This window comes from Erithacus rubecula (assembly GCF_903797595.1).
Source record: "Erithacus rubecula genome assembly, chromosome: 18".
Classification (NCBI taxonomy): Eukaryota; Metazoa; Chordata; class Aves; order Passeriformes; family Muscicapidae; genus Erithacus; species Erithacus rubecula.
This window is the reverse complement of record NC_136670.1, coordinates 5694982-5718448: the sequence shown is the minus strand read 5'-3', so window position 1 is coordinate 5718448 and position 23467 is coordinate 5694982. Positions and strand designations below refer to the sequence as shown.

General features: G+C 56.4%; 1 protein-coding gene across 1 annotated transcript in view; it reads right to left on the bottom strand.

Moving 5' to 3' along the window:
* Nucleotides 1-18713, bottom strand: part of SRC (SRC proto-oncogene, non-receptor tyrosine kinase) — a 28160-nt gene extending 9447 nt beyond the window's left edge. Inside the window, exons 1-3 of the mRNA XM_079321410.1 lie at nt 18431-18713; nt 2582-2831; nt 1584-1683 (exon numbers count right to left, since the gene is read on the bottom strand). Coding sequence (XP_079177536.1) covers nt 1584-1683; nt 2582-2822 — 341 coding nt within the window. The 5' untranslated portion in view covers nt 2823-2831; nt 18431-18713. The remainder of the gene's footprint in view (nt 1-1583; nt 1684-2581; nt 2832-18430) is intronic.
* Nucleotides 18714-23467: the final 4754 nt, after the last annotated feature.

Genomic DNA, 23467 nt, shown 5'->3' with positions numbered 1-23467 from the left:
CAAAGGACTGTGTCACCAAAAAAAGACCTTTTGCTCCCCAGGGTGCTGCAGAGCCTGTTACAGACTAACTCTGCCCTCTGACTGAGCCTTTGACAAATAGCAATAGAGGAAGAAAAAGTATGGAAAGCCCAGAATTGATAAAAGGCATAAAGAAAAATCCCCCTCATATATGGGCCTGATCTGGACCTCCACAGGCAGAGTTCACTCTGAAACAGCTGGAAAGCAGAACTCAAGCATGGAGCTCACACACTGCTGAGACTGAAAGAAAGAAGCACCAAAAATCCCAAATTCAGGCTTTTCCTGCAACATTGAAATGCTGCACATCTCAGATCTCATAGATGAAACAAATCACCATTAATAAGCATTGGAACAATGAGAACAAGGATCAGACTGAAAACATTTTTGTGTCTCACTGTCTCAGCATTGCAGGGGAAAATCTCACTCCTGGGATGTTCCCTTGTCTTTCCACCCTTTGGCTTTGCTGTTTTGGGTGCCCATATTGGAAGGCAGCAGTGGAGGGGGAGCAGGAGCTGCAGCTCCATAGCTGGGGACATTGGGGACATTGGCTCTGCCAGCCAGGCTCTGGACTGTGTGTGCCTTCTGTCAGGACAGACCACACATGGGTTAATTCAGGATCATTTTTAGGAACATCTTCCAGCTGGCCATGCTGCCCTGCATGTGATGGATGTGCTGTGGTGACCAGCACGGGGAGCAAACCAGGAAATGAGACCCCTGAGGAAACACTTGAATCACCAGAGCCACTCATGAAATATAAAAGTAAAATTTAAAAGTGAAAAAGAAAAATGCAAAGGGCAGCAGGGAGTGGAGAGGCAACTGGAAAGAGAGTGCAGAGGGGAGCATGGACAAGGAAAGGGGATGGGTTCAGACCCAGGTGCAGACACAGCTATGCATGGAACATTTCCCCAGCATGGGAAGGGACTCCTTGCTGTGTTCTGGTCACTCAGAGAGGACAAATACAACCAACCACAAAACCATCTGGAAACCATCTCCTCCTAGTCCTGCTCCATTCAACCTGCCCTCAAGTGAGCAGCAGAGAGGATTTGATCATTTAGGTCATTTATAATAACAGAAAGAATGTGCAATACACACCTGACATCCACTTTTCTTCTAAACGACAGCATGGAGGGAGAGAAAGAAGAGTCAGGAGAGAAGCTGAGATCAGAGACAGTGTACAGCACAGGGAAAAGCACCCATGAAGCTGAGGGATGTGTCCAGGCTAACAAGGGGAGCTGAGCATGGGTGGGGATGGAACTGGTGGGGATGTGGCTCTGTATTGGAGGGCACAGAATGGCCAGCAGAGAGAGGATGTGGCTTGGTGACAAGGCTGTGGGGCCACAGTGACCAGCAGCAGGGCCAGGAGGATGAGGAAGCAGGGAAATGACTGCTGCCAGTGTCAGTGTCCTTGGACAAGCCACTGTGTCCGTGTGCACTGTGGCACAGCTCTGAGCACCCACCCGGGGGCTGGGGGCTCCACAGGAGGCACAGAGGTGAGAGCTCAGCCCCAGTGTCCCTGCAGGGACAGGGACAGGGACAGGGACAGGGACAGGGACAGGGACACTCACGTGTTGTTGACAATTTGCAGGCGCTCTCCTTTCTTGAAGGACAAGTCGGTTTCGGTCCGGGACTCGTAGTCGTAGAGGGCTACGAAGGTGGTGACTCCCCCTGTGACAAAGGGCACTCAGCAGGGGCACAGCCACAGCCATGAAACTGCTGGGTGCCCTACCCAGCAATCCTCCCACATAACACAGACCTGATCTCCCCCAAGCCCAGAGTCACTCAAAAACCCGAGACCCCAAGGGCAGGACACTTTAAAGCCTGTGTTGGGTTGATGTGGCCAAAAATGTGTATTCTGCCCTCACCTGCTAAGACCAGGTGGGGCAACGATTCCTTATCTCTGTGGCACATATTATCTGCTAATGGGCCATCTTTAAACCAGCTGGGGCAATCATCTTTATCTTTTCCAAAACCCATCCTCCCTCCAGGAGATATCTCCTGTTAATGGGCCATTGAGTCCCAGTGCATGACTGATAAAATTACATCATCCCACTGGGAGATGCTCCAGCCAGGGGAGGAGCCAAGCATTTCCTACCTAGATAAAAACTGAGATTTTGGACAGCAAATTACTTTTCTTTCCACTAGATTCCAGAGGAACACTGGACCTTTCCACATCATCCCTGGACCTTCAGAGGAAAACTTCACCTTCTACAGGAGCACTGCTCCAGCTGAACCACATCTGCCACTGCAGGAGGATGCAGCCACCATTGAATGGGACTGCTGCCAACACCCTGACTGACTGATGGATGTCAGGCTCTATTCTGACTCTGTCAGGGTTGGGACTGTTCTTTGAAATACTGCATTTCTATTTTAATTTTCCTAGTAAAGAACTATTATTCCTAATTCCCATCTCTTTCCCTGAGCGCCCCTTAATTTCAAAATCACAATAATTTGGAGGGAGGAAGTTCACATTCTCCATTTCAAAGAGAAGCTTCTGCCCTTATTGTCACACACCTGTCCTCCACACCAAGACAAACCCCCAGGACCCTCCCCAGCCTGCACACACCAGCCAGCGCCCCGGCGCGCTGTGGAGAGGTGACGGTGTCAGAGGTGTTGAAGCCCCCGAAGAGTTTGGACTCGGCAGCCGCGGTGCCGAAGGAGCGGCTGGGCGTGCGGTGGGCGTCGGGAGCAGCCGCCTTGCTGGGTGTCTGCGAGCCTGGGAACCCCCCGTGCTGGCTGCTCTCGGGGGGCTCCAGGCTGCGCCGCCGCTGGCTGGGGTCCTTGGGCTTGCTCTTGCTGCTCCCCATGGTGCCGGGCTGGAGGACACACAGACACCTTCTATTATTATTATTATTATTACTATTATTAATATTATTACTATTATTATTGTAGTTATTATTGCTAATAAGAATTTGTTTCTCGAGTGACAGATGCCTGCCCACCAGGAAATGAAACAACCTTCGCAGTGCGTTCAAGTCCGTCCATCCTGCCCTTGCCCTGGGACACCAGTGCCCCTCATTAACATGGAGACATCTCCTGCGTGGCCACAGCAGGCAGGGAAACTGCCAGGACACGCTTTGGGAGAAGAGGGAAGCACGCTGGGGTGCGGGAGTGTAGAGCAAAGATGCTGAGCATGGAACCTGGACCTGTGCTGAGACTGTGGCAGCTCTGGGGCCAGGCATGGGACGCAGCTCAGCCCCCACACATTTCCTCCTACACACGAGTTTCTATCAGGATGGGGATTTAAGTACTGAACACAGACCTTTGAAGTCCAAAACATGCAGCCAGCAGGATAAGTTTAAATCAGGAGCAGTTTCAGGCAGTTTCCAGCTAAGGACCAAGGGATCTTGCCTTTATATATAGTGAAATAGTTTATATATAGGCTTCCTTCCCACTCAAGACCACGCTCTATAAATACCTTCAAGGTAATGACATAAATGAAGGCAGGGAATTATTTGCAGTCTCCAAAGATGGCAGGATACCCAGCAGTGTCCTGAAGCTATGGAAGGAAATATTTAGGCTAGATCACGCATGGCAGGAGGGAAAAGGGAGGTGGAGACAAGCAGGGAGGAGAGTATCTCTGGTAAGAAAACAAGCAGGGAAGCAGCAGAGGAGGCAGACCTGGATGCAGCTGTCTGTGAGGTTTTGGAGGGCCCAGCCTCATCCAGCAGAGGGTTTTTCTGGAGAGAAGCTCGGGCCAAGCCCCCCAGAGCCATGGGCAGCCCCCGCATCCTGCACAGCCCCAGGGTCACTGGGGCAATGCCCTTGGCTCTCGCTGTGGGAAAGCTTAGGGGTGCCAGGCACGAGCTGCTCCCTGTTCCCCTCAGCTCCCCTCCCACAGCAAGGGCTTTGACTGACGATCAGGGCTTATTTCCCAAAAGACACAGTTTCCATCTACTGTTTTCCAGCTCCCACACTGCACAGAGGACCAGCAGTGTCCTTGTGTGACCCATGCCGGCAGGCTCAGATCCTGCCATGGTTTGGGAAATGTAACAAACTGATATTTTTGTGCTGGCTATGACTCCAGCAGCCACTCCAATGGGCAGCAGAGCTGTCCTTCCTCCTGGGGATGTAGGTGATGATGGCTTCTATCTGCCACAGGAGTCCACCCATATCTGTGCCAGGCTTTGGGGGTCTCAAAGCAAATAAGGGTCACATAAAAGCTTTGGACTTGCAAATGGTCACTTCTGGCAATCCAGAGGCAGATCCTGCAGCCAAGAGGAAGGAGTCTGCTCTGTAAATAAATGCACTTTAAAAGCTTGTTGCAGTAGAAGCAGAACTGCAGGGGAAAGCAAGAGACCTGAGGAGTGATGGAGCCCCCACCTCCCTGTCCCAGCCAGCCCCCTGCTCACCTCTGCCCAGGGCTCTGGCACCCACTGGGACTCCCGGGATGCCAGTGGCAGTGCAGGGAGAAAAGTGGGAGCATGGCAGGGCTGTGACCATGTGGCTTGTGACTCCCCACGGGACTGTGAGCAAGAGGAGAGCTGCTCAGAGTTTCCCCTGGAAGCAGCACTTCCCCAGGCAGGAAAACACCCCAGCCAGGGTGGTGGGTTTAGCAGCACTCTGGGGACACAAGTGTTCCCCAAGCCCATTTTCTGAGCCTGAGTCAGAAAATGATTTATCAGTGTGCAGAGGAAATCAAAGTATAAAATAGTCAATATGCCCAGAGATCAGCCAGGAGAGGGGACAGGGGATCTCCCAGGCACTTCCCTAAAACAGGGGTGTCCTCACCTGCACACCTGTGAGCCTGTGGGCACAGGATGTGCAACTTCCAGGCATGTCCTGGCCAGGAACACCATGAACTGTGAGTTCATGCAGCAGATTGGGCAGGGAGAGCTCCCACCCTGCACTGGGGTGCTGACCCTCCCAGGCAAGGTGTGCTGGTCATTGTGTCATGATGCTCTGACAGGACCCAATCCAGCTGTCAGGACTTTGGCTGAAAGAGCCAAAGATGGAGGAGGAGGAGGAGGAAGAGCCAACAGCTCTCTGGAGAAGGGGCTGCAGAGCCCCACTCCAAGACATCCTGTTGCTTTGCACCTAAATAAATATCTGCACACTCTGACTTCAATCTGGCCAGTGCAAAATGCAGGCTGGCAACCCCAAACTGTGCCCAGAGGCACTGGCAGCCTCGCACCATTCCCACTCTGAGTCCCAGGTAACTGAGTCAACATGACCATGTGGCTTTAGCCCTTTGGCTCTCCTGTCCCCAGGGAGGAGAGGGGCCTGAGAAAAACCCCTGCAGCTCCCATACCCCCTTGGCAGCTGGAAAGGAAAGGGTGCAGATTCCCCTGGGAGAATGCAGGGTTGTGCAAGAGCCTGGCAAAGGAGTGATTAATGACAGCAGGAATGTGCTGGGGAGGCACCAGAGAGAGGACCCCCCTGCCTCTGGCACCAAAGAAAAGCCCCCCGGAGTCAAAGGGCAGAGAAGGAAGTGTGGTGGCACCCAGCACACCCCAGCAGCACCACTGGGAGCTGGGGGACAGCATCGAAGCAGCCAGACTGCAAAAAATACCCATGGCCAGGAGCTATGCTGTGTGTATGTCTAATGAATTTATGTCTAATAAATACAGCATTCCCACACTCAGCAGGCTGCAGAGATGCTCAGCACCACCAACACCCAGCCAGGGCAGCCCGTGGGATATTGCCGTGTGGGATATTGCCCTGCTGCCGTGCTTTCACAGCTCTCAAGGCTGGGATGGGGGCTCAGCATCGCTGCCCATCCCGGCCAGTGCCTTGTTTTCCAGCAGCACAGCCCCTGTCCCCCGGCAAGGCTTGTGCAGAGGCTGGAGCAGGGCCAGGCGATGCGATGCGATGGGAGGCGATGCGAGGGGCGGACGGGCGGCTCTCCTGCGGCGGGGATTTGCACCCCGGGCACGTCGCAGCCTGCAGGAACTCCCCGCTCTCCTCTCGGGGCACAGCACGAACCATCGGGGCATGAGCTGCTGTGCCCCCCGCACCTGCAGCCAGCCCCCCCAGGGCTGCTCCAGGGCCGGTCCGGCTGTGGCAGAGCGCCCGCCCCGCAGTGTGAGCCCTCCCAGAGGGGAGCAGCCCGGTCCGCACCGCCCGGGCTGTCGGCGATGTCTCCCCGCTGCTTTCGGGGTGGGGAGCGGCTGCCGGCGGACTCAGCTCAGCTCCCGCTGCAGCCTGCGGGGAGAGGGAGGGTCAGCACCCGCGCCCCGACACCCGCTCCCCGCACGGCACGGGCCAGTGCCCAGGGCTGCCTTCATCCTCCTCCTCCTCGCCATCCCCGCGGCGTGGGGCCGGCAGCTCAGCCCCGCTCGCTCTGATCTCTCATGTGTGATGAGGGGATGATTGTCCGCTCCACTTCATCAACCCCACCACTGGGGATGGGAGAGGAGGCGGCTGGAGCCGCCCCAAGCGATGTCCCGGAGTGGAAGGGGAGCACAGGCACCCCCAGCCCAGCATGGGATTTTTTCAGGGGAAAAGCAAAGCCAGTTCCTCCAGACACACCAGCATTTCCAGCCCTGTTGCTCCATCTCCGGACAGCCACGACCTGCGGTAGGCATGGTCGGCCACCAAGCAGAGACCTTGTCCCCCGGGATGAGTCACCTGCTCCATCCCCAGCAGCAGAGACAAATGCTACAGCACGAACCGTGCACAAGGTATGCGAGCAACCCGGGCTGCTCGAACCCTGACTCATCCAGAAAAGCATGTTTTAGCTAAATCTTTCAAAAAGGATGGTTTACTGTCACAAGCGTGCGTGCCAGGGGGACCCTTTCTCAGCTTGGGGCAGAGCTTCAGGTGAAAACAGAGCAGGACATGGCCCCGCAGAGCCAGGGCAGCCCCTCAGCTGGCTTTGTCACCCTTTCCCAGCTCCAGCTTCTGCACGAGCTGCTCCCCCTTCTCCTACAAAAAGGAAATTCTCTCTCCAGCCAGCCCTGTTCACCCAGCGCTGGGCGGAGGCTCCTGCACAGAGGGGATTCAGACCCTGCCTCAAGGCCCCAGGCAGAATCCCACCAGGATCCTGCCCCAGCTGGAGCCCAGGCTTCACACCTCATCCAAAGCCAACATCCGAGTTTCACACCTCATGTAAGGGGAATACCCCAGTGTTTGCATGCAGGGACCGTGCCCCACCTCAGGTTTGTTTTCATGGCCTCCCCTTCCCCCTACTAATAAGTTTTGTCACTATTTTTAGTGCATTTGATTAGGATAATGAGTGGGAGCTGACTGACAGCTCTTTAAGACGTTGAATGGTTTGTAATTTGTACTTGACAAATAGTGGCTGGTAATGATTGCACAGCGGGATGGAGGGGGGAAGCTGCAGCCCCAACTCCAGGCTGCAGCACATACAAATAAAGCTGTGCCGTGTACACACGTGGTGCCCATGTCCCTGCCACCCGGGCACGCCGTGACACGGGCTCATGCTGCGAGCTCACAACAATAATTAGACCAAAAAGAGCCAAAAAAGCCACGAGGAAAATCCAAATACACCTCAGCCTGGGGTCAGCCATGTGCTGTAGCAGCGGGGTGCCAGGTCTGCTGATGGGGAAGGGCAGGTCCCTGGGTGGATGGACGCACTAGCAGCCTCACGCTGACAGGCTGGACTGTTTGGTGGCTGCTGTGGCAGCAGCCTGGCACTCCCTGGCACATCTGGCATAGCCTGGCATTGTCCTGCTGCTCGCTTGGCAGTGGGGCTGCCATCCTCACCAGAGTATGGCTGGCATGGCCACAGCCAGCTCAGACCACCAGCAGTGCCAGCCCCTATTCTGTGTGCTGCTGGCTCTGCATTTGGGGTCTTCCCGGCCCCCACTCCTCTCCAGACGGAGGGGAGGCTGCCAGGGCTGAGCTCAGCCACGCAACTCGCCCGGGGCAGAGGCCGCAGCAAGGAGAGGCCGACCCCGCCCTCCCCTCTCCAAAAGCAATTAAAAATGAAGCACACTCGGCTGCACACCTCAGCTCGGATCAGATCACGGCACGCCAGAGAGCGGCAATGCCCTCCTCCACTGCCGCTGGAAATGCCACCTGCACTGCCCAGCATCCCCGCGCCTCCAACACCCACACCCCCAAAAAGATTACTTGGCAAGCCGGGTGTCAGGAAAAGGCCCCATCCTCTGCCCTACCTCCCTGTGCAGAGATGGTCTCACAAAGGCAGCAGCCAGGGGAAGGCAGCTCCCCGGCGAGTCCCGCTCCGGATCGCTCAAGGATACAATGGTGCCACGGGCAGGCTGACAGCGGCCAGGGGAAGCGATCTTATCGTCTTCGCAAAGACACCAACAAAAGACACTGATTGGGAGCAGACAAAACACGGCAGAGGCAGAAACCTTGGGAAACGCCGCGACAGGCTGAGGGCCAACAGCAGACAGCGAGAAACATCTCTGGCAAAGCAGCACTGTCCTTGGAGCTGCTCCAGAGCCGGGGGTGCAGGGGGAGAGGGGCGAGGGGCTGGGGGCAGCAGCACCCACCCACTGATGGAGGGAGCCGAGCTGAGCCGTGTCCGCAGCTCGCAGAGCCCCGGTGAGATTATTAATCACGGCAACTGTCTCACAGCAGACTGAAAAATGAAGCGTGCGGGACGGCGGGCGAGACAAAGCAGCCTGGCGGCAACTGGGGACAGGGAGAGGCACGGAGCAGCGGCCCCAAACACACGCAGCCCATGGCAGCCGGCTCCGGGGACAGGGAGAGGCACGGAGCAGCGGCCCCAAACACACCCAGCCCCTCCATCCCCTTGGCACACCACCAACCCCCTCCCAGCAGCGCCAGCCGGGGCAGATCCCTGCAGGATCAATGGGAGCTGCCTGCGAGGGATGTCATTGACCCAGAGGTGCCAGGCTGGAGGCAGCCAAAGGGCACTTTGCCATCCCCCGTGTTCTCCTGGGTGGGTGGCACGGAGTGGCAGCAGTGCTGTCCCTGCCAGAGAGCGGGGTCAGTGCTGCAGGTCAAGTCCCAGCTTGGTCCGGCTGCCATAACCACACCGAGATGTGTTTTAATCATCTTAAGGTGGCACCCTGTCTTCTTCCCCGCCTCACTTCTGCTCTCTCCCCACATTTCAGTAGGACATACAGCCCCGGATATGCTCACAGTACAGTTTCCCCCTCTGTCCCAGGGGATGCTCCTGGTTTTGCCCTTTCCCACGGCAAGCATCACAGCTGGGGGCCAGCGAGCAGCAGCACAGCCCCCCGTGCTTTGGGACAGCCTCGCTGGCCAGCTCAGCCCAGCATCCCCCCAAATGCAGCCTGTCACAATGTCCACCCTGTGACAACTCCTGTCCCCTGTTCTGTGCCATCAGGCTTTGCTCAAGACAGGGAACACAGGCTGGTGTCTGCCAGACTGGGACCAGCCTCACTGCAGTGAGTCCCAGTAGCTGTGAAAAGGGGGAGCTGCTGCCCCAGCCCCACAAGGGGTGTGATGCAGCAGACCCCTCCCTGCCCAGCTGATGCAGTGAGGGCACGTCTGGCTTGTACCTGCAGCCCTTCTCCTCCACATGGACACTCATTTCTCACCTGCACCGATTCCTAAACCAGGAGGAACAATGCAGGGATGCTCACTCCATCTCTCAGCTCCAACTTGGGGATGGGAGAAGGCACAGGCAGCTGTCCCCAGTGCCTGTCTGGGATCTCTGCTTCACCCACTAACAGCATGTTGAAAATATCTGAGCCAAGGTAGTCCAGCCATCCCCTGGCTGCTCCCAGCTGATGCAGAGCTTTTCCAGATGAAAGAATGGCTGGAGTAGGGAGAGCAGTGCAGCTGCTGTGCAGGAGCCCAGCTACACACTCCCCACAGATATAAGTCCCAACCCCTCCTCTCTGACCCTGTCAACTCCCGTTAAAATTAAGACCATCTTAATTAAAGCTCCACAGCCCAAGACAGCAGAAGCCAGTTCATCACAAAAGGGGAAAGGATAATTAGATCAACCATCCAAATTCACTCCCCCTAAGCATGGGGGAGAGTCACGGTCAGGAGTGATGCAAAACGCCTCCAAAAAGACATGTCAAAACAAGGAGTTTAAAAAATCAAAACAAACATTCTGGATGTTCATGTGACCAAGAAACTGGTAAACTCCAAGCATGCACACTGGAGCATGAAGGGAGCTTGAGTTCTCCGAGCCATCACAGGGTCAGCCCCTGCACAGGCAGATTTTGGCTTGCTGGGGTGATGGGCAGTGGCTCTGACAACATTAGTGGCCACAGAGAGCTGCAGGCTGTGTCCCCCCTACCCCCACAGCACCCCAAAACATGCAAGGGCATCCTGGCACTGGGCACCCCAAGCACCATGCTGCATAAGGCTGGCAGGAGAAAGCCACAAGCCTTATCTCCCTGAAACAATGCAAGCAGCTGAACAGAGGAAGCAGAATGTGCTGCAAGTTGTGCTTGCTGGTGCTGAGCTGAGCACTCAGTTTTAAGCCTTTTCTCCACTGAGAGATGTGAGAAGGGAAGGTGGCCATTGCCACACCCTGTCACATCCCTGTCACTGCTCTGCAGCAGGGCTGGGGACTGACAGGACCATGTCTTTGGATCCATCAGAGTGTGGGTGCATCTTTTCTGCACTGTAAGGTGTCCAACAATTAGAGAAGGGAAAACAAAGCTTTCTCACCCTGGGGGAGGTCCAGCACAGGAACAGGGACCAGAGTGGTGGTGGATCCCCAGCAGGAGATGCTCAAGGCTGGCTGGGTGCTGTGCAGCCTGACTGTGCTGATGCTGCCCAGCTTGGAGCAGGGATGCCTCCCAGTACCTCCCAGCCTGACTCAAGCCTGCACTTCCAGCATTCCCATCAGGACACCAGCCAAAGCCAGGAATTGCCCAACCAGCTCCAGCAAATGCTTTCCAAGGCACACAAAGCCTTTGGCCTGCATTAACCTGAGCTGGCTTCTCCCAGACAGGTGATGAGGGCACCGCTCTCCTCCTGCCAAGTCCAGAAGAAAGAAACTGAAAGGAAATGCTTCCAAGGGCAGGAGTGCCCGTGGGGCTGGGAAGAGACAATGCTGAGCAGGGAAACTCTAATGCTGAGCTGGAATGGCACTAGGAGCTGGAGCTCTTGGCCACCAGGACTGCCTGGAGCCATGGGGCAATGCTTCCCAAAAACAGCCCTGTGGCTCAGCACTCCTCAAAATGTGCCCTTTTAACACTGCCCCCTGGGCATGCTGGCACCTCTGAGCTCCCACTGCCTGTCACTTAATCCTCCAGGTTCCCATGGCCCATCACAGCTCTGCTGTTTCCATCCTGCTCCAGGCAAAGAACCAGGACAAGGGACTAGCCCCACTGGAGGGGATGATGGAGACCTGGTGACACAAGCTGGCCCTTGGAGGAGGAGGGGTGATTTCTGTTCCCCATTTCTGCAGTGCCTCTCCCAGCACAGGCAGCCTCAGGCTCCAGGAAATGTGGTTTCCTTCTGCTTTCTGGAAGTGAACACCAACCCCGGTGCCCTGGGATGGCTGTGGCAGCACCCAGCCCACTCCGTGCCCTGCCTGCCTCCTGGGGAAGGGGCAGGTGGCAGCAGGAGGCTGAAGTGACTCACAGGTGTCTCAGATCCGGACAAAACAGTGGTGCCACCTGCATCTGCCGTGGCTCCAGGGCTGACACACCCATTCTGACCCGGGCGAGACAGCAGCGCAGGCAGGCGGCAAATCTGCAGGGCAGGGGGAGGAAGGGGGCAAGGAACGCAGGAGGCAGAAAAGCTCCACAGCTGAGCAAGTTACAACCACCCTGGCCACGCTGGCGTCACTGCTAAAACATTTCCCCTTTCAGAGAAACCAGCCCATCCAGTCCAGCCAGGCAAGGAGCTTCCAGGGCTCCACTGGCCCTCCAGGACCAGAAGCACAGCCCCACCAGCCCTGCTGAGGGGTCCTGTAGGACCCCCGTGGCAGGAAACATCCCCACAGCCTTCCTGACATGGAACAGGAGCTGAAACACTCCTGGGAACAAAGGGAAAAGGTGGGGAGGGTATGTGGGTATGTGCACAAACCCATGGAGCTGAGCATTGCCCCTGTCCCAGCTGGAGCCACAGGGACTTGGCAGGACATGCTGGGCTTCACTGCAATGGGAGGAGATGAAGGACAAGCCAGGCAGAGGCCAAGGCTCTTCTGTCACAGATTTCAAACACTTCCCACTCAGCAGACCCCTGAACATTTTCAAATAAAGAAGCAGGATTCCCACAGAACAAATTTATGGTGATTATTTTCCTGGGTTACTCTGGGATTTTGGGACATAAGCCAAACACAATCCTCATGCTCTGGGAACCATGGGGCCACCAGCCCTAATGCACACATGCTACATGTGGCTGCAGGTCAGGGCTGGATGATCAGGGTCAGCCTCCAGCTCTGCACACTCGACTCCTTTCATCTCTGTGGGCACGGATGGGACTGGGAACAGGTCCCATACCAGTGATCACAGCAGAGGACTCTGGCCCTGGCCTTGGAACACCGAGGACATCACTGGCAACACAGCCCTGAGAGAAGCTGGTCTCCACAGCCACTCCCATCTGCACCACCAAAACAAAGCAGCGCTCAGGATGTGTCAGAGGAAGCAACCAGGGAGGGTCTGGAGGGGCAAACAGAGATCAGCCAGCCCCAAAAAGGTTTTCCAAGCCCAAAATGCTGCATTGGATTGCCAGCTGCTCTCGGAGTGAGTAGGATGCTCATGCCAGAGAGGATCCAGCTGGGAGGTGCAGCCCCCAACTGTGCTCACTATCAACAACCTGAGCAGATGAAAAACAAAGAAAAATGCTGAGCTGGTGTCTTTTATCCCTGTCACTCCTGGAGCAGAGAGCTGGGCTCTGCACACCTCTGGCACTGCTCACTGCAGTCGTGGTGGGGGTCAGAGATGGACTCTGGGCCAGGTGGTGTGACCAGTGACACGAGGACCTTGCACCTGCCCATGGCATCTCTCCAGCCCTTGCTTGTGCTGCTCATCCTACAGGGACAGGATGAGGAATGCAAGGACAAAGGGATGAAGGGCATCTCCTCTGCTTCCCATCACCTGTGGCTCAGGGTGCCTTCAGGGGGCTGTGAGACCCCTGGACCACAGCATGGGAGCACGAGAGCTGTACCCATCCCCAAATCACCCAGAGGGCTCAGGTGAGTGTGTAACACACCTGCACCTGTGCAGCATCCAGCTGAGCAGGCAGCTGCCCTCCTTGGCCAGCCCCAGCCACACACACTGGTCTCAGCAGCCTGAGCCTTCCCACCCCACACACTTCTGAGCTCAAATGTTCATGGCACTGGAGCATGGAGCTCATCCTGGTCACAGTGACTTTGGCAGCTACATCTGCACCCTTCCTGACCCCATGTCACCCTCCCTGCCTGATGCAGCAGGGTGCTCACTGGCAGCTGTTCCAAGGATTCCCAATTCCTTTCCCAGCACAGCAGGGCCCCACCAGCACTTGCCTGATGGGCAGGGGAAGGAAAGGGCCCTTCTGAGCAGGGAGTGACTCCAACAGCCCTTCTGTGTAGTTTTTTTTTGCATAAGTCAGCAAGCACATGTTTCAACCCGGGAACATCGGAAGCCCAGGGAGAGCACTGAGAGCACTGCCCGACCCCAGTGCTGCTGGCACGGGCTGCAGCTGCAGCCGAGGATGAGGAAGGTGTTTGCTTCATGGAGATCAGATTCTATTTGCCCTGCCTGAGAAGAGGATTTACCCGTGGGGTATGCATGGGGTAGGGCAGTAGAGCTGGGAAACTGAGGCACACACTCTGTGTAAAACCTCACCAACTCCAATGACAGGTTCTCAGGTGCTCCTGGGGGAAACTGAGGAAGGCAGTGGGCAAGCAAGGTGGAAAAGTGAAACCCTGACACAGCACTACACCTCCAACCCCAAACTACTGCAAAAGGGTGCCCCAAGGTGAGATATTTTTAAGATCAATTTAGCACTGACCTGACCCTCTTGTGCTGCCCCCAAACTGATGTGTGGCATGGGAGGGAGACACACAGGAGAACAGGATGGACTTGTTAACCTCTGCCATGGTGGAGGGGACAATGCAGCAATGGGCTTTTACCCTTATTGCCCAGGTTTTTGGTGGGCAAGGTTGACAAGCACAATCAGGAAGGATGGGAGCAGCTGCACTGGATAGAAGCTATTTGCACAGCATGCAGTCAAATTTCCATCCATCCATCCATCCATCCATCCATCCATCCATCCATCCATCCATCCATCCATCCATCCATCCTCAGCCAAAACCTCACGGTCACAGAAGTGAGACCTCAACAGGTCAAGCATGGGTTGGGAAACTCAGGGCCAGCCTCTGAGCTTTGCAGTGCAGGGAAAGCACAGCACAGCCCAAGTCACACATGTCCCTGCATCATGTGTCCCCCTTGATGCAGACCCCAAAGCCATCCCAGTGCCCTCCTGCCATGGTGCCCACAGCTGTGAGGGTTTTTTTAAGAAAAAAAAAATATTATTTCTTGCCTTAAACACCCAGACAGTTCTGTTCTCTACATTTCTCCAGACAAGCCCACCAATCCCACATGCCAGCCCATGAATATGCTGCATCTCCACTGAGACTATGTGGGGTCAAGGGGCTCGGGCAGATTTTTTTAAGAGCTGGGTTAAAATCAATGGCCAGTCCTGCCCTGCCCAGTGGCCCAGCCCAGCCCAGCCCAGCCAGCCCCCAGCCCTCAAAATCTCCTCCCTGCTCCCCAGTGAGAGCAGCCAGCAGATCCATAGCCTGAAGGGAAGTCAGCGCAACACACAGATTTGCAGGTCCTGGTTCCTGGCCCAGGTTCAAACCACATTTGTTCCTGAAATCTGTTTCAGGGCTTTCTTTGCAAAGCGTGCGTGTGCAGAGCCATGTGCACAGCGGCACCGCTTCCCAGCACAGCAGTGCCAAGGTCACTGTGCCAGCCTGGCACCGAGCTGGGGGCCTGGCTGCCCCTCCTGAGCACACCCTGTGTGAGTCTGGAACTAGATAATCAGGGGAATCTGAACTAGAAGTGGTTTAAGGTCCCTTACAACCCAAACCATCCCACGATTCTGATATACTGGACTATCTCCCAGTTTGCTGCCCATTGAAGCGATGAGGAACCAAACGCTTTACAACAGCCCCGTGACACACACCATGTTTTTGCTGATGGGTGGAAACTTCAGCAAGACACGAGCCCTGGGGAGCTGGACTGCACCACCCACAGCTACAGGCGGTGGGATGAGGAGCTTGGGCTGGAAACAGTGACAGCTCGTGCTCCTGTCCCAGGAACAGCTATGCACGGATGGTTGTTTCCATCCAGAGGTCCGAGCTGCTCCCTGGGCAGGGGATTCAAGGGCTCCCTCCTGAAGGGAGTGCAGGGATGTGCTGCTGTCTGACAAGGCTGTTTCTGGTGGGATGCATGCTGGACACATCTCCAGCAGGCTTCGGAGCGAGATGCGGAAGTGAGCTCAGATGGGAAATTGTTCCAAGAGATAAAGAAACAAGTTGGAAACCGAGCTGCAAAATAGACAGCACAGGAAACAATAGCACTTCAGATAGGCTTTCCAATTTCCCACAGCCATGCCAGGAGTCCAGTGCTTTGTCCCAGGGATGCTCATGAGTTCCCCCTGCTCAGACATGCTGGAGGAGGTGCAGGCTGCTTGCTCGCTCCTACCTCTTCTCTTTCAAGATCTTACAGGCATTTGCTGGTTGTTTAAATGAGAGGCTGGGGACCAAGTCCTTCAGGTCTCATTAGATAAGAGTTTAGCTCTGTGATGACTTCAAAGGCCAGGCAGGATCCCACACCAGTAACAGGGAGAGGCAGATGGGATTTCAAAGGCGTGGGAGCCCCATGGTCTATCCCCTGCTTGCCTCAGTGAGTCCAATGAAATGATGCTGCTTCTCAGGAGCTGCCCATGCTGCTAAAGGCCATCCCTGTCTCAGGATCACTGATGTCCCCTCCATGCCACCAAGGCAGCAAAGAACCCTCTTGTCTGCAGCAGAGCCTCCAGACTGGTTGGTCACTGCAGCGCTCTCCCTGTCTCATCCCCTGCTCCCCAGCCAGGGGCTGGGATGGCCCTTTCTGCCTCCCTGCAGAACCTCCATGATTTTCCATCACTCTGGCACAAAGTCATTAAAGGGCAGAGCTATCATTAGGGCATCTCCATCACACAGGGAGCACTGCAAGGCCACTAACGATCGAGACAGGGAACATTGGACTTCCCTTCCCTGCTGCTGTGCAGCCCATAAATAACCCTGTCTTGGGCTGTTTTGGCAAAGCCAGGAAGTGTTTAGAGGAGTCCCTGCCCTGCTGCTCCCAGGTCAAAGCTTGGAAGTGAGAATTGACCCTCGATCTCCTAAGCAAAGGTGTGCCTTCCTGATATATAAGCATTAACTGGCTAATGATTACAGAGACACAGCTCCCTTGGGAGCCAGCACAGGAGCCTCGGCTCAGACACTGAGAGCCACGGTTTTGCTCTGGCTGGATCTGGAGCCAGACAAAGCTGATGGCTTAGCACAGGTAAGCCAGGATCAAACTCTATGGCAAAGGTGTCAGGAGCAGCACAACAGTGAAAATGACAGAAAGGTTATTGCTTTAAAGGGTAAAATTGCTGATGTCTTCCTCCACATCACCTTCCTCATGCTTTCATGGGCAGCCCTCTGGCCAACACCTGCTGCACAAGGGGCTCACACACGTGTTGAGCCCCACTGAGTTATGAGGGGGGTCTCCAAGACTGGCAGGGACAAAAGGGTTCCCATCACTAATGGCTGGGTCTTGGGAAGGTTTGTCACAAGCCAATTCTTGCACTGGTCATGCTGACAATGGGTATCTCCTCAGCTGAGAAGAGAGTAACAAAGACCCCCAGGACCTCCTCCTCTGAGAGCACCAGCTGGGCAGGAGAAAGAAAAATCAAGTCTTTTGTTGCCACCTTCAAGCAGTTTCATAGAGCACTGCTGGATGTGTGCTGCCCTGTCCCTGTCCCTATCCTTGCTGCACAGGCAGGAGCTCACCTCAGGGAACCCTGTGCTCTGCACCCTCCACTGTCCCCAGCTCCTAATGCCACAGTGTGGTGGAACCTGACTTGAGGGACCCCCTGGCTTCATGTCACATCATGTCCCTTCCATTGCATCACTTCTGGGGAACCAGGAAGAAGGGCAATGGCACACACAGGGCAGCACAACCTGCTCCCTGCCACCTACAGTATCTACTGCTGCTCAGCCTCTCTGGGACCAGGACCAGGACCACAGTCACTTCCTGGCACCAGGTCCAGGGCTGAGCCCTGGCACACCACAGCAGCCACTGGGGTGAGGAAGGGCCAGGGAAGAGTGCACTGGGCAGGACCAGCAAAACACAGGGAGATGGAGCAGATCCCCACTCAGGCCAGCAGGTCTCACACAAGGCTGCACAGCTCCCTGACATGATGCCCAACACCAGAGAGGACCATGCCAGGATCGGTGCCACAAGATGCCAGCACACCTGTCCCCATGCACACAGCCCTGTGCAGCGGCCTCATCCCTGCAGGCTGCCCTCTGTGTCCACCCCCAGGAGCCCCAGGATACAGCACAGCCTGGCTGGACAGTGAGCAGGATAAAACCTCATCCTGCCCCCAGTGTGGCTCAGGACAAAATCCGCGATGCTCTTGCATGGCACTGGGAGCTGTGACAGCAGGGACACGCCACTGCCACCACTTGCAGCCACACATGGGGGTTGGATCGCCCAGGCTGCAGCGGGGAACTTCACAACTGGATGAAGTCCTAAATCGGAGAAGCCGGGGCTCTGCAGCCCCCAGCAGCTGAGCCAGATGGGCACAGCGAGAGGCACGACTTGCTCAGTCCACCAGGGCTGGACACTGGCCCCAGGATCACCGGTGAACAAACACGACACGGGAAGCGGATCACGAGACATCAAAGCAGGGGGGCGATGAATATTTCATGTCCTGGCCTACATACAGCCCGGCTGTCCCCGCCCTGCGCTCCCGGGGGTCCCCCACAGCCCCCGAGCACAACAAAGGGGAGTTGCAGGCAGGCGGGGCCGCCCCGCCGGACCCCCGCGTCCCCAGCTCTGCCCCGCCAGGCAGTGACACCCCCAGCCGGACCCACGGCTGACCCAACAGACCGTGTGCATCCCCCTGGATCCACAGCCGCCCCACCGACACCCGGCGCCAGACCGCCAGCATCCTTGCGGGGACCCGCAGCCAGCTCTCCAGGCTGCGCGTATCCTACGCTGCCTGACCCACAGCTGCCCCACGGCAGCCTGGGCATCCTCGGCTGAACCCATCGCCTCCTTGCCGAACTGCCAGAATCCCCGATCGAACCCACAACCAGCTGGCAACACAGCGGGCATTTCCCCGCCGCCCCGCCGGACTCCTCTGCGGGCATCCCACTGCGGGCATTCCCCCGCCGCCCCGTTCCTCCCCACTGCGGGCATCCCCCCGCCGCCCCGCTGGTCCCCACTGCGGGCATCACCCTCCGGACCCCACGGCCGGACTCTGCACACTCCCTGCCGGACCCACAGCCGGACCGTGGGACCCCCCTCCTGCCCCCGCCGCCGCCGCCACTCACCTCCCGCCTGTCCGCGCAGCGGGGCCGCCCCCGCCGCTCGCCTCCAGCGCTCGGCCCCGGCTTTGTCTCCGCGCCGGGGGCGCGGCCGCCGCCCCCCGCCGCCCCCCGCCGCCCCCCGCCGCCGCCGCCGCGCTCGGTGCCCGCAGCGGGCCGGGCTCACGGGCTCAGCGCTGCGCCGCCGGCAGCAGCATCGCGCAGCGCCGCGGCCCCGGCGCGCTGGTGCCTCGCCCGCCCCCGCTCACCCCTTCTGCGGGGCGGGGGGGGCACCGCGGGGAGGGGAAAATTAAAAAAAAAAAAAAAAAAAAGAAAAGAGTAATATGGCAGCAAACCGGAAACGGAGGATGGGGGAAAAGGCGGCAGCAGCCCCTCCCCTCCCTCCGTGGCTTTTCTTTTTTTTTTTTTTTTTTTTTTTCCAGAGAGAAGGCTCCGGGCAGCCGGGCTCCGCGGGGCGCGCACGGGCCAGGGGCCGCCCCCGCCGCCGGCGCTGCCGCCGCGTCCCGGCCCGCGGCGGGGAACCGCCTGCCTGCACCGAGAACACGCGTGGGAGCGGCGGTCGAGGGGCTGGGGGTGCTCCCACCCGAGCCCAGCGCTGCTCGCCCCGGCGGGCTGCCTCGGTGTGTTACCTGGACGCTGGAGCTGGTTACACAAAAGTGATTTTTCAGGAGGCTGAAAGCGGGCTGGGTTGCGGTTCGTTTTATTCAACAGCTCTAACACGCGGCGAATTACAGGGAAAATGCTGTTTTGTCAGGTTCTGTTCCTTCCCATCCTCAGGAGGGACACCTCGCCTTCCCAGAGGGCTGCAGCCCGCGTTCTCCCTTCTCTGAAGTCAGGAGGAGGCAAAACTTCAGGTGGAAAAGCAGGCAAAGATAAACCACGTCCTGGGCCTCCCTGGGAACCGGGTAACTTTTGTGGGGCCCTTTGGAGGCAGCACAGGCACGCAGCGGTGTCTGTGCCCTGCTGGGGCATCCCTCCCGTTCAGGGGTTAACACCCCCCAGCCCCGATCGCCCCTATAAGCCGGTGCCGGCTCCAAAGCCAGGCAGAGTGGAGCTGCGGGTGTTCCTGGGGGCTCAGTCCCCAGCTGGCAGCATCACCCCCTCAGGTGTGTGTGTCCCTGAGCTCCGCTCAGTCAGGTGGGCACACGGGAACAGTTCCACCCTCCCGTTTCAGCAGCAGCAGCAGCAGCAGTGGGAATGCCCAGCTTTGCCCTGCTCCGAGCAGTGCCGGGCTGCACACACGGGCTCGGGGCTCGGCCGGGCGCCCCGATCCTGCACCCAGCCCGTCGGGGCTGCCCGACCAGCTCGGCGGCGCTGGCAGCGCTCCCACCTCCCCCACTGGCGATCCATTCAAGTGTTCCCTGTCACGTTATCCTCCAGGAAGAAAGGAGGTGAAGCAGTCCACTCCTTAAACCGCCATCTAGGTCTTTTATCCAGCACGCTCGGCTGCTGGCCAGGTCCAGTGACCCTTGCATTTCCACAGCCAGCGCCACCTCTGCCATCCTCACCCACCCCTCCGACCAGCCCTGCGGCCACTCCGCGGAGGTTTTCCAAAAATCCTCCTTATTCTGAGCAACATCTGACACTTCAGAAACAGTTCGGGAAGTTACCAACTTATAAAGAACTATGTGGTGGAGTTTTTCTTTCTGTTTCCCACTCCACCACCCCCCCGCCTTTTGAGTTATTAAAAAAATATTTCCCATGACACTGGCGAAGGCCAGCGAATCCATGAGTCACCAGGAACAAGGAGTCATGCACGCGCCGCTCCATCAGCCGCGGCCAGCGCATTGTGAGGGGCCCTTCCCTGGGAGGAGCTGACGCTGATAAGGTCCCTCCAGCCGGGCAGGAGCCGCTTTCCCTCTCGGTTCCCTCCCAGGGCTGGCCGAGGCCGCCCGGGCTCCCCGGACACCCGTGGCGTGTGTGGTCTGGAGGGGCCAGAGCATCGAGCCACAGCCTGGTTTGTTCCGAGCTTTGGGGAGTGTTAATTCTTAGCCCACCCTCTCTGCTGTTCGGCTGGCGTGGGGATGTGGCGGGGAGGGTTCTTCATCCGATGTGGGATGAAAATTCGCGTTGGTGTGGAGCAGTCCCGGCTGCTGCTGTGCTCACCCATGTGATGTAGGGGAAAGAGGGGTCTCACAGTGCCTGGGGAACCCCACACCTTATTCCTGCTGTGCTGCACAGGGACACAGGAACACGGGACACAGGGAAACAGGGAAACAGGGACACAGGGAAACGGGGACACAGGGAAACAGGGACACACGGACACAGGGACACGGGGACACGACGACACAGGGGCACAGGGACTCACGGACAGAGGGACACAGGGACATAGGGACATAGGGACATAGGGACACAGAGACACAGAAACACAGAGACACAGAGACACAGAGACATAGGGACACAAGGACTCAGGGACACAAGGACACTCTCCTGTGCCTCCATCCCAGGAGAACCCGCTCTGCAGACCTGGAGCGCTGGCGGAGGGGAGAGCACCCCGGGGGAGTGGGGACCTGGCTCCAGCCCCGGGTGAGCTGGTGAGGATGACTCAGCCTCCACTGGATCCAGACCCAAATCTAAGATGCAATTATGACTTATAAATATTTGTGTTTTGTTTTTCTCTTTTGCAATCAACTCCTTTTCTCCGGGCTGTCCTCCCAATCGGAGTTCCCATCTCTGGCGGTGCCGGCCCATGGCTGGAGGGCAAACACCCACAGCACTGTGCCTTTCAACAGACCAAGTCCACGACACAACTTCTTCTTCTTCTTCTTCTAAGGTGATGCCAATGTGCAAATCTAAAATTACAAACAGACACTCTCTAAAGCCAGACTCTTATCTTTTGGGCTCAGATGCTGGAATGTGCCCTCACAAGGCTGACATTAAACATGCAGTGCTGGTAATACTGTGATTTAAAGACCATTTAAGCAACCCAGCACACCTCAGGACACTCCTGGCTCAGACATGAGGTCCAGAGCCTGACAGCCCCTGGCCACCCACTTTACTTTGCCTCCTGCCTCACTCCAAATATTTATCTATAAGCAGTCTAATGCAAATTGCTACTTTTTTCACCCAACCAGGGATTTCAGTCTCTCGCCCAAAACTTATTTTCTTGATATGATTCTTCACTTTTAAATAGCACTGATAAAACCCACTCCAGAGAGAGGAAGAGGGTTACAGAAACTGAAATCAGGTACTTTCAATTTGAACAAAAGTAGCACTGAGTATTTCCAGTGGCTTGGTTATTACAGGACGTCTTGAAATGATACTTTAAAAAGAAATGAAGATATGCTCAGGTATTTCTGCGTTTTCTTGCTGACCTTTACACGAGTTTCATCAGGAACAAGAAGAATGAGAGTTACTGTGGGCAGATGCTGTCATGCTCATGAGTAAGTAAGTAAGTACGTGGCTCCTTCCCTCCAGGTGTGCAGATCAAACTGCTCCACAGGGCTCCTGAAATCCTCCTGTGAGGTAAGAGAGTGCTTGTTGGGTCCAGGATTTCATCTGAGCCCTGACCTCCCCAAAGTAACTGGATTTACAACAAAACATCTATTCATCTCCAGCCAGCTTTATTTTTAAGCATCCCCTTGGCACGCGTGAATAAGTTTTGTCTATTGGATTCTGTTCCTGAGGCTGCACTTTGTTCACTGAAAATTCCAAATACAGTTGCAGGAATTATTACTATTAATAATATAATGGTTGTGTTTGAGATGCTGGACCAGGAGAGAGGCAGCCACAGCTCTTGCCCTGAGATTTTACAATCATTGAGCTTTACAGCCCTGCAAATGGTGAGTGTGAGATGGGAAATGATCAGCACCATCACCCCGTTAGGGAAGCTGCAGCTTCAAGCTCAGGAGCTGATTTACTATGGGGGATTGACCAGAATAACCCTGCAGCACGAGCCATTTGGCAATATTTCATGCTAGAAATGCTCATTCTGGCCATTTCTCTCCCACACTGAGAATCAGGGCTGCAGGAGCCAAGCAGTGATCACCAGCATCCTGCAGGTAATAGGATAAAAAGGGGCAGCTGAGAAGAAATTACCAGGAGGGCTCAGGACCTGCTGTGTCCCTCAGTGTGGTGACAATCTGCTGTGTAAAAGAAGCCCTTAGCCCCAGCCAGGAAGTGTCATTGCAAAATTCCCTGGGGGAAAGGGCTGCGGGGAAACCACTGACTCTGTGACATGCAAATATTTAATAAGGAGGCACTGAGTTCAACAGCTGTGGGCTGAAATTATCTGCATGGTCAATAAAGGCACAACATTTCCTGTCAGGTTTCTGACTGATAAAAAATGCTTTGATACAATCTGAATTAAATATCTTGGAATAGCTCATTTGGGCAAAAATCTGACACATTTTGCATCTTGCCTCAGCTCAGTGTGAAAGTCACACACTTTGTTGTTGTTGGCATCTCCCAGCATGGAAATTCTGCTTTTTGGCCAGTCTTAGTATCTACAGAAAAGAGCAATTCAGAAAAACTCAGGGAAGCATGTCCAGGTGAGATTCCTGATTTGGCAGCAGAGCAGCAGAGGGTGGCTGGCTGGTGCAGTGCTCTGGTAGCCACATGCAGGGGACCCTGCCCCAGGGCTGGGAGTTCCCTCCCTGCAGCAGCAGCTGCTCCTGGCCCGCCTGCAGCCTGAACAGACACAAGGGTGGTTCCCCTTAATCATCCAGTCCTGCTCCTTTGAGCGAGGGATGGGCAAAGGAGGCCAAAGTCTGAATCTGAAAATCTTACACTGTATGATGTTTGGATCTGAGCTCAGTTTAAAACGAGTTCAGTGAGGAGGGAGGTAGGGATGAGAACTGCTTGCAGCTTTTCTCCCAATCTGCTCTTCCTGCTCAGGCCTGACACTGGGGGATATCTGCTTCACCAAAGGAGCAGCCCAGCATCACAAGCAGCTGCTCTGTGGGAAGCAGAGCCATGAGGAGCCTGTCCTGCACACACCCCAGCAGCTGCAGCTGGTCCTTTGGCTCACCCAGCCATGGGCAAAGCTCCTGGGGGAGCCAAAGGGATGTGACCCCACTCCAGCAGCACAGCTCCAGCATGGAT